Source organism: Mus caroli, chromosome 1 (assembly GCF_900094665.2).
Source record: "Mus caroli chromosome 1, CAROLI_EIJ_v1.1, whole genome shotgun sequence".
In the NCBI taxonomy this organism is placed as follows: Eukaryota; Metazoa; Chordata; class Mammalia; order Rodentia; family Muridae; genus Mus; species Mus caroli.
In genome coordinates, this window is record NC_034570.1 from 111,827,407 (window position 1) to 111,839,543 (window position 12,137).

The following is a 12,137-nucleotide window of genomic DNA, read 5'->3' on the forward strand; positions in this document are numbered from 1 at the left end:
ACTCACTTTGTAGACCAGGCTGGCCTCGAACTCAGAAATCCGCCTGCCTCTGCCTCCCAAGTGCTGGCATTAAAGGCATGCGCCACCACGCCCGGCCAAAAGAATTTTAATATGAGTCCATAACAGAGGAAAAAGCCTCGTTTTCTTTATCAATTATCTAATGCCTAGTTTATCTTAATCAGAAATATTTATGAAGGAGAATTCCCTCTATTTTTTATTCTGATTGACAATCTACTCTTCATCTATTAGTAGACAGAATACAAAAGAAATTTAAAATGTTGAATTTTAGCAAACACACTGAGCTGTTGGCTAAGCAATTTCCTTATAAGTAATAAAATTTTCACTACTTTTGTAACTTGTTTTCAAATATGAAATGAAATTTAGAATTTTTAAAGGTAAATTAGTGGCCTTGCTACATACTAAGTAATATACAGAAAATTTTAAGTTAAAAAAAAGTGGTAAGCAGGACTGGCAAGATGGCACAGTAGAGAAAGGCATTTACCATCTGAGTTTGGTCTCCAAAACCCATGCAAAAGTGGCAGAAAGAGAAAACAAGCTGCACACAGTTTTTACTCTGACTCCACATTCACACTGTGGATGTGTGCCTCCAAATTCCATGCATATTATACATGAACACAAGTAAAATAAAGTCTAGAGAGACACAAGTGATGCATCAGGGAACAGATGATATGTCATGGCAGAGACTTGGATAGGAATATGCACTACATATTAATTAGTATCACACATTTAATCTAAATTTGGGAGTATGACAATGATTTTGTATTAATGTAAAGACTCTCACGATGCTAAATACTTATTGGTGTGTCCACCACTTTCAGAAAGTTTGGGAAGAAAAGAGAAAGAAGAGGTAAATGCAGTCCAGGCTGGACAAAGAGTTTATGTATGTAAAACACTCTTCTTCCATTTCAAGTTTTTAAAATAAAAAAAAATGTGTATGTATACATGTATATATTACTAAGACATGAATAAGAACTTAAAAGTCCATAGTAGAAATAATCCAAACACAAACCAAGAAAAAATAGACTAAACAGAGATAGGAAAATGGATACATTATGGTATGTTCATACAAAAGAACAGCATACAGCAATGAAAATGAATGAACTAACATATCACATAGGTGAAGCTCAAATGACAATAAACAAATGAAGCTGGACACTAATAACAAGAACAAATATTTGTTGAATAAATCTTTTTAGACAATACTTTTGAAAGATCAGTCTTATTATCTTTATCTAACACAAGTTGTATTCAGACTATACAAATATGGCTTTCCTGAAAACACATACAATATTTAAGAGAAGAAATTCTTTTCCGGCACCCTTATGCACCTTATAAAATTGCCCATATACCACTGATCTGTTTATGAACTAGGATGTTCTGCTGTTTGTAAACAGTCAGTGGACAGCACTTTTTGAAAGACTTAGTCTGAATGAGCAGGAATACTTGTTATAAATGTGCATCAAAAAGACTTCCTTAAGTAAGACTGTTCAAATTATACTATAACTTAATGGTTTTAGTTTTAAAATAAATCTAAATTCAGACTAATATCCAGAGATGATGAAGATGACAATGATGATGATGACAAAGATGATGCAAATGCTAAGGAGAGAAAAAAACAAAACACTCACGTTAACTCTGAAAGCCTGTACAGTGTTATCCAGAAGAAGAATGTTGCAAACGACCTCTGTATGCTGTCTGTCTCGGGCCAACTCTGATGCTCGGACATTGTAGGTTCTGCCAGCAGGCAATCGGAAACGTGCGGTCATTACTGTCCACACAAAACCTAGGATTAAAAAACAGAAATCACTAAATAAAAAGGATTGTGGAAGATATGATATAGATTAAAAAAAATAAAGTTAATACACATTTCAGATTAAAATATTGACAGAAAAATTACAAATTTTTAAACATCAAGATTAAGAAATTTGATATAAAATATATATGTAGATTAACTAAGTTAAGATTACAAAGCACTAAAGATATTTATTTTGAACTGTTTGACTGAGAAGATTTAAGGAGCATGGGAGCTCAGCAAGTGGGACGTTCCTCCTTGCTGATGTATTTTTTTAAAAATATTGAGGAATGACAACAGGGGAGAGGACTGTTTCAATTCCATCACTCTAACTGCTTTTATTCCCCTTTTTTCTTACCTTAAAAAAAAACTGTAGCATAATAATAGTGAAGATAATTCTATTTCAGTTTCAACCAACTATTCCATCTTTTTTTTTTAATGGGGGAGGGGAGGTGGCAGGGCCTTACTATGAACCCAGGTTGGCCTGGAACTCCTGCCTCAGTCTCCCAAACTGGTAAGATTGCAGGCATGTGCAATGTACCTAGCTGTCTGCCACGTTAAATTTTTACATAGTAGAGGAAAAAACTAGAGCATTAACCTATTGTCAATAAGGGCTATTAAAAGACAATGAAAGTGTATTTTCAACGTCCTGAAAGAAAATTATTCAGAACACAGAATTCTATACCCAAAAAACTAACAATCATATTAAGAGAGAGAGAAAAAAAAACATTTCAGGCAACATTCCATACAACTTCCACTTTAAAGAAAATGATAACAAAGGAAATTAAACAAGGAGAAACACAAACATTTGGGGTATTGTTGTTATTGTTTTGTTATTTTAACATTTTTGAGACATAATTTCTCTGTACAGCCCTGGTTGTTCTGAAACTCGTTCTTTAGACTGAGCTGGCTTCACACGCAGAGATCTACCTGGCTCTGCCTTTCAAGCGCTGGATTAAAGGCATGCAATATAAACAATAAGTAGTAAACTATATAAATAATCAGTAAACAAATACTACTATAAATACTAATAGAAATAAAAATACTAATAGAAACAGGCTTTCAAGTCAGTAGTATTCAGTAACTGGAGTTACTGTCTCATAGATAAAAGATGAAAGGAAATGTTAACATTACATTTAACAATTAAAAACTAGACAAATCCACAATGAAAAACTCAACTCCCATTTCTCAATAGCTGGTATAATTAAATATATTAGTAAGAATATAGAAAAATATAATAACAACAACAACAACATTTACAAAACACCTTGTCACGGACAGAAGAACATATATAACTTCCAAATGTTCCTTGAAGAATTACCATTAAAGACCATATCCTGGGACACAAAACAAAACTAAGTAAGTATAATTAAGGAAATTCTACAAAGTATGGTCTCTAAGAACAGAAGAATTAAACTAAAAATTAACAATAGAAAAATCTCCAAACATAAGGAAGTAAATAGCATTCTTTCTAAGTACACATGGGACAAAGAAGAAATCTTAAGAAAAACCAAAAAAAAAAAAAAAAATACACAAAACTAAGTAAAACTAAAAATATAATTTAGCAAAATTTGTGGGTCACAGATATACCATGCACTAATAAAGGGCTGCATATATATAACAGAAAACAAGATATGCCTCGAACCAATAATCTAATCTCCTTAAGAACTCAGAGAAAAGCCTAATAAAACAACAGTAAACAGTGGGAAGGAAATAAAAGAGAACAATTAAAGACTGCTATACAACCATCCAGAAGAAAAAGAAAATCAACTGGGATGCAAAGCTGATCCTTTTATAAGATCAATAAACCAAGATTAACAAAAGAAAAGAAAAAAAGTATTAACATGGGGTTAGAGAGATGGCTCAGTGGTTAAGACTATTAACCACTCTTCCAGAGGTCCCAAGTTCAATTCCCAGCAACCACATGGTGGTTTACAACCTTCTGTAGTGGAATCCCATGACCTCTTCTGGTATGTCTAAAGAGAGTGACAGTGTACACACATACATGAAAAAAATAATAAATCTTTAACAAAAATATTACTGTTAGGAATGAAATAGAGGGCACCAACTGCACCTTGTCAACATCAAACTGATACTGAAAACAATTTGCACTCAAGTGCAATAATTTAACAAAGTAGTCCAATTCTTCAAAAGGCACAAAATATCATAATTTAATTAATATACAGAAAAATCTAAATAGCCCTGTAGCTATTTTATATTTTGAATAAGAAACTTAAAACCCTATGGCATTTTCAAACCCAGATGGTTTGCTATTTAAGGGACAATTACCACTGTCTCTACAATCTCACAGGAAGCACACAAGACAGCACTTCTCATTTTCATTTCATTCTACTGAAACACCCAAGGCATAAGGAAGAATTCATCACTGCATGAAAGAACTGTATAAGAAGGGTTTTATTTATGAAGTGTGGCAAGGCTTACAGTTACACAATTGATCAATGTCATCTACCACATTAAATGAGTAAGGAAAAAATCATATAAGCTTTTCAATCAATGAAGAGCATCTGATGAAATTTACCACAATAAAAATTCTCAAAAAGAACAAAAAGAATATCAACATGATTAAGGACATCTATAAAAGCAGTCTATATGGCTACTGTCCTAATTAATTTAATGGGTAGAGCCTAAACATTTTTATCCTAAAATCAGGAACAAAGCAAATAATTCAATGAAAAGGAGAGTAGTGAAGGGCAGGGTGTGCACAGAAAGAAAAAAAAACTAACCCTGTTTGCTAATTACGTGGTATAAATGTAGAATACATGGAATTAAATTTTAAAAATAGTCCTATTATAAAAGCTAAACAAAAAATGTACAAATATAACAAAACATATACAGAATGTTATGCTAAAAGCTACAAAAGATGAGCTAAAGAGATGCTCAGTATGGTGAGTGCCCCATCACGTATGCAACCTAAAGGGCTGTCACATCGGCAAGATGGGAATTTTAATATGTTCTTGCACTAAATATTTCTGAAAGATTTACTTCTCTGTAAGTACTATTGAACCTGGTATATTTTACTCTTCAAATAAGAATTTTAACTATTCAAATCATATAGTCTGAAGACTGTTAGAAGAATGCTTAAAATACAATTTTGAAAGCTCTGAAAATACCTGGGAATGCTGATTTATCATTCTAGGATATCAAAGAGTAGTAATATGCCAGAAATTTGAAAACACTAAGAAATGTGGGAATTTTTTCCAACTGTATGCTATAATTTATCATTGTTGATAAATAAATATACTTTGTTTTCTTTTTCTTTTTTGAGACAGGTTTTCACTGCTTGAGCTATTGGCTAGCCTATGTAGGTAAAGATCTGTCTCCTCTGAGGATGGAGTGCTGGAATTACAGGTGTGCACCACCACACTGGCTTTTAAAATACTTTAATGAACCACTCTTTTGGTGTCTTACCCAAGAGTACTTCAACAAACGTAGATACTTAAGATTTCCTCACATTTTCTTCTAAAAATTTCAGTTTAGGCTCTATGCTTAGGTCTGGTTCATAGAGTTCTTTAGAATATAAAATGAGAGGTATTATGTAGACTGAGGCTCATTTGTTATGTTGTATATATACAACTCTCTATGATGGTTGAAGTGCCTCACCCCTTTTAATTTGGGGAAGGGGTGTGTGTACACCATGGCACACATGTGGATGTCAAGAGAACAACTTGCCACAGTAGATGCTCCCCCTCCACTAAGCAGACTCTGGTGAGTCATCAAGCTTGGCACTATCACACTACCCTGGCAATACCAGTTTTTTGTTGTGGTTGCTTTACACTCAAAAGCAGTCAATGAATCATATTTAAATGTAAAATCTAAAGTGCAAAACTCACACAAACACATATAATTTAAAAATCTTCAAAAACATTTACACTGTATTAAGTATAAATAATATACATAAGACTTAAAAGCATACAAAGAGATATGTACATTCTTTATGCAAATATTTATCATCTATGTAAAGAACTTGAGACACCCACAGACTCTGGGGTCCTCTGGGGTCCTGGAATCAATCACCCATGGACACCAAGGTACAACCACATATACAATTAAATATCCTAGTATATAAATAAGAGGAGAATGTTAAGGTTAACAACTGCATACTCGGGCCGGAGAGATGGCTAAGTGGTTAAGAGCACTGACCGCTCTTCTGAAGGTCCTGAGTTCAATTCCCAGCAACCACATGGTGGCTCACAACCACCCATAATGAGATCTGACGCCCTCTTCTGGTACATCTGAAGTCAGATACAAGTGCACTTATGTATAATAATAAATAAATCTTTGGGCTGGAGCAAGCAGGAACTGAGCAAGCAGAGTTGACTGGAGTGAGCAGAGGTCCTAAGAATTCAATTTCCAGCAACCACATGAAGGCTCACAGCCATCTGTACAGCTACAGTGTACTCACATACATTAAACAAACAAACGTATACTCTTGAGAACAAAGGCTTTTAAAACAATCTAGAGGAATGAAATGATCATATATTTCCTTTTAAAATTTTACCTTTCTCACAAGAATATTATATTGAGTATTTTTTTCTATTTTCCTTCTACTGTGTATCTTAAGAAATTCTGATTTATATAACTTTCCTAGTGAGCAAAAGTTATGCCTTTATTTTAAAAACTAGAATAATGGGTTGGGTTTAAAGCACTTTTTTCTAAATGGTGTTTCTTTTGACTAGTAAATGATCAATTACTTTAAAAATACACAATCAACTACTGGTTGAATTTCATGAAGAGACAGAAACGGAGAACCAGTACTTGAGCTAACCTTCTTAAGTTACATCTGGTCTTTCTTCCTTTTCTTGCTTCCTGAGTCAATATTTCTGGGTTATAAATTCCCAATACATTCTTTCAATCTCTTGGAAGAAAGTTTCTAGGGCAATAGAATTGCTTGAATTAGGAACACTGTTTAAAATGGTGAGAATCTGACTGAAGAAGTCAATGATTTCAACTTCACTAAGGAGAATCCACTGACTTAAAAGTCAAATGTTCTTCCTGTCTTATGTGTAACTTTCAAATTATTAGTTTATTCTGTTTTAAATGTCCATCTCTAAAAAATATTGTCATCATTTATCTCATTTATAAGGATTCTTAATCAAGTTTATCATTAATTAAAGGCATGCTCTTCTACTAGCTAATTTGCCAGGTAATCTTGGATTTACTTGATAATTTGTCAATAAAATATGTCCAAACACTGGAAAAACAAGTATCATTTAAATAACCATTTTCTCATTTTACTAGTTTTCTGTGTTTCATTTGAGAAAGCTAAAACAAAAATACTAACAAATTGGAATTAGTACTTTGAGCTATGGATAGACCAATAGAGAACCATTAAATGACCCTAGATTGTAATTAGAGCTAGAAAGTAACAACAGTCAAGTGCTTCTAACAACCTTATCTACCACAACACATTGCATGGAGTTATAATTTAAAATCTCTGAGTAAACTTTATTTTTGGATCAGTGAGAAGCTCAGGAAGAACCATGCAACAATGCATCTGGCAAAGCACTAACAACTCTTCTTGATCTACTTTTCTCAATATTCATGATAGTAAGTCATAACTTATATTTCTGCACCATAGTCATAGCTGCAAAAATGGAGTGTCACTAAAAATAATAACATTTGTATAAATAAAGCAACAAATGATTAACTTAGAAACAAGTTTCTTGGTCCTAAAATGCCAAGAATAACTTTTTTTCATGCTAATAGTTCATAAATGCAACTTAACCACCAGTACTTACTGGTTAGTCTACATAAAATGCCTGCCCAAATAAAAAAGCACCAAGTTGAGTTAAAGTTCAACATAAGTATAAGCTAGAATATGGAAAAAAAAAAAAAACACAACAACTAAGCAACAGGGGGTTGGAGAGATGGCTCAGTGGCTAAGAGCACTGACTGCTCTTCCAGAGGTCCTGAGTTCAATTCTCAGCAACCACATGGTGGCTCACAACCATCTGTAATGGGATCTGATGCCCTCTTCTGGTGTGTCTGAAAAAAGCTGACAGTAAACTCGTATACATAAAATAAATAAATCTTTAAAAAACAAAATCAGCAACCACTTGAAAGTAATAAAGTTACCTTTTGTTGAATTGTAATCTTTATAATTTCCACTTTTGAATACAAAAAGTAGTCATCTGAAAGGCAACTGTAAAATTTGGTACTTCTAACTTTATATAAAAAGAATAAAGAAAAGATGGAGAACTGTGTCTAAAAGGTAAAAGAAGACTGCTGGAAACCCACTCCTCCATAAAGGTAAAAGAGCACTGGTAAAGTGTCAAAATCAACATTGTAGAAAGTCTGGAAATTAACAAAAAGGTTGCTTGCTACACCCTGAAGAGGTTTATTTTAAAAACAAACAGCTAAACCTCAGTAAGAATGAGCTTTGTAGAGTTTTTAAATGAGATGTTTACTCAATTCCCTTGTCCCAATAATGTAGGCCCTTTGAAAAAACAAAAAGCAACTCTGACCAGGGAAGCAAATAGGCTGACTACAGATCTTCACTTCTCCCTCAGCCCCTCCAAACCCAAATTCCCCAGTCTCATTCCAAGCTAGTGCAGCAGAACTCTAGCTGTGGTCACATTTCCTCACTGCTGCCATCTCTAGTAGATCACCTGATATCCCCTCCTAGCTTCCCTTCCCCACTCACTGCTTTATCAGACTCAATTCCAGCAGGCTTTCTGTGGGACTCCAGAGGCGACTCTGACCAGGGAAGCAAGTAGACTAACTGCAGATGTTTACCTCTCCCGCTGCTCCTCCAAAGCCAATACGCCAATCTCATCCATAGCAGACCTTCTTGGGGTGACCTCTCTTCACTCTCTACCCCCATTCCAAGGAGACTAAATAAACAGATCCTGGTGGAAACCATCTGCCTTTCTCCAAATTCCTTCAGACCCCTATCCCTATTCCTAAGTGTCAGCTCCCAATAATAAAACACATATTTTACCTGGAACCCCCCAGTAGGTGCATCTGGCATGATCCCAGAATGTTTGCTACACGCAAAATTACAATCTTCCCAATCCCAGATAACTAGATGCCAGCCTAAAAACACAATCAATAACAGCCAGGACAATATGCCTCCATTACAACCCAGCAACCAACAGCAGACTCTGAATATTCTAATATAGCTGAAGCACAAGAAAATGACCCTAAAGGAGTCTTTATGAATTTAATAGAGGTCTTTAAACAGAAAATAAATATCTCTTAAAGAAATCTATGAAAATGTAAACAAAAAGTGGAAGGAAATTAGTAAAACAGTTCAAGACCTGAAAGTAGAAATAGAATTAATAGTAGTAATAGTAATAATAATACCACCACCCAAACTGAGGGAAATCTGGAAAGGAAAAATTTGGGAATAGGAACATCAGAGATTAAGTCTTACCAACAGAATACAAGAGGTAGAAGAGAAAATTCTAGACACTGAAGACAAGGTAGAAGAAATGGGTACTTCAGTCAAAGAAAATGTTAAATCTAAAACTGGCACAAAACATCCAGGAAATCTGGAACACTATGAAGAGACCAAATCTAAGAATAATAGGAATTGAGGAAAGACAAGAAACCCAAGTCAATGGCACAGTCTGGATGGATTGCTACAGTCTCTAAGAGACCACAGATGCCAACCTATACTACTATAACCAGCAAAATTTTCAATCAAAATAAATGGAAAAAAGTAAGACATTCCACAATAAAACCAAATTTAAGTAATATCTATCTACAATTCTAGCTCTACAGGAAGCACTAGACAGAAAACCCCAAAACTAAAGAGGTTAACTATAGTCAAGAAAGCACAGGGAATAAATAATCCCAGACTACAAAATGGAAAGCATACACAATAACAGGAATCAAAAACACTGCCCATTGATATTTGTCAGCATCAATGGTCTCAACTGCCAAATAAAAAGACACAGAATGAATGGATGAAAAAACAGGATCCATCCTTCTGCTGGATCCAATAAGCACATCTTAACATCAAGGAATCAAAGATAGGTATCATCTCAGGGTAAAAGGATAGAAAAAGATATTTCAAGCAAATGGACTTAAGAAACAAGCTGCTGGGGCTGGAGAGATGGCTCAGTGGTTAAGAGCACTGAGTGCTCTTCTGAAGGTCCCGAGTTCAGATCCCAGCAACCACATGGTGGCTCACAACCATCCATAATGAAATCTGATACCCTCTTCTGGAGTGTCTGAAGACAGCTACAGTGTACTTACATATAATAAATAAATAAAATAAAATCTTAAAAAAAAAAAGAAACAAGCTGCTGTAGCCATTTTAATATCTAACAAAACAGACTTCAAACCAAAACTAATCATAAAAGATAGTGTCTTAGGTTTTACTGCTGTGAACAGACACCATAACCAAGGCAAAATTTATAAAGGAGGACATTTAATTGGAACTGGCTTACAGGTTCAGAGGTTCAGCCCAGTATCATCAAGGTGGGAACTTGGCAGCATTCAGACAGGCATGGTACAGAAGGAGCTGAGAGTTTTACATCTTCACCTGAAGGCTGCTTGTAGAAGACTCACTTCCAGGCAGCTAGGGTGAGGGTCTTAAGCCCATACCCACAGTGACACACCTACTCCAATAAGGCCACACCTCCTAATAGTGCCACTCCTTGGGCCAAGCATATACAAGCCATCACAGATAGGAAAGGACACTAAAAACTCAAAGAGAGGAAAAACAAAAACAAAAAAACACTAAGGACACTGTAATTCTTTTTTTTTTTTTTTTGACACTGTAATTCTTAACATCTAAGCACCAAACACAAGGTCATCTAAGTTCATAAAAAAAGAAAAAAGAAAAAACAAAACCCTTCTACAGCTTAAGCAGCACACGCATGCGCGCACACACACCACACCACACACACACACTGTTATGGTTTGTATATGCTTGGTCCAGGGAGTGGCACTATTATAAGATGTGGCCCTGTTGGAGTAGGTGTGACCTTGTTACAGTAGATGTTTCACCATGGATGTGGGCTTTAAGACCCTCGTCCTAGCTGCCTAGAAGCCAGTATTCTGCTAGCAGCTTTCAGATGAAGATATAGAACTCTCAGCTCTGCCTGAAACCATGCCTGCCTGGATGCTGCCATGATCCAGCCTTGATGATAATGGACTGAACCTCTTTGAACCTGTAAGCCAGTCCCAACTAAATGTCCTCCTTTATACGACCTTGGTCATGGTGTCGGTTCACAGTAGTAAAACCTTAACTAAGACACATATATACATAGATACACACACACACACACACACACACACACACACACACACACACACCAAACTGGAATGATCTCATACTCGAACAACAGCACAGCTGAAAGCACTACAACAACAAGAAGAAATCATGACCAAAAGAGTAGAAGGCAGGAAATAATCAAGCTGAGGGCTCAATAAATAAGAGAAAAAAATAACTAAAAAACAATGAAAAAAGAGTTGATACTTTAAGAAAAGCAGAAAGACTGACAAACCCTTATCCAAATTAACTAAAAGGCATAGAGAAAAAAATCCAAATTAACAAAATTAGAAGTCAAAAGGGGGATATAACAGAAACCAAAGAAATCCTGAGAATCCTAAGGATACACATTAAACTTTTACTCTACCAAACTGGAAAATCTGAAAGAAATGGATCATTTTCCCAACACATACCACTTACCAAAGTTAAATCAAGATCATATAAACCATTTCAGCAGACCTACAGCCCCTAGTGAAATAGAAACAGTTATTACCATTCTTACAAACAAACAAACAAACAAAGGCCAGAGTCAGACGGTTTTAGCACAAAATTCTACCAAACTTTCAAAGAAGTGTTAACATCAATAATGTCAATATTTCTCAAATTATTCCCAAAACTAGAAACATAAAGAATATTACCAAGCTCATTTTTACTCAGCCACAGTTACCCTGATGCCCAACCCATCCACATACAAACCCAGAAAAGAAAATCACAGACTAATTTTCCTTATAAACATAGATGCAATACTCAAAAATACTTGCAACCAAATCCTAGAACACATCAAAAAGATCATACAACATGATTATGTAGATATCATCCCAGAGATGCCTGGATTATTCAACATACATAAATCATTAAATGTAATTCACCCATAGAAATAGACTGAAAGACAAAAACAACATGATCATCTCATTAGATATAGAAAGGAACTTTGACAAAGCTAACATTCCTTCATGATAAAACTCCTTAAGAGACTAGTGATACAAGGGGCATACCTCGGACACTCGCCAACTGCCCACAACACCCGCCACAGGATCTTAAGACTTCTGGTGAGTGGAGCACAGCTTCTGCTCCAATCCA

At 35.1% G+C, this 12,137-nt stretch overlaps 1 protein-coding gene across 1 annotated transcript in view; it reads right to left on the minus strand.

Moving 5' to 3' along the window:
• Positions 1-12,137, minus strand: part of Ptpn4 (protein tyrosine phosphatase non-receptor type 4) — a 179,109-nt gene that overhangs the window by 141,448 nt on the left and 25,524 nt on the right. The window contains exon 2 of the mRNA XM_021161817.2: positions 1,650-1,804. Within this exon, the coding sequence (XP_021017476.1) occupies positions 1,650-1,787 (138 nt within the window). The 5' untranslated portion in view covers positions 1,788-1,804. The remainder of the gene's footprint in view (positions 1-1,649; positions 1,805-12,137) is intronic.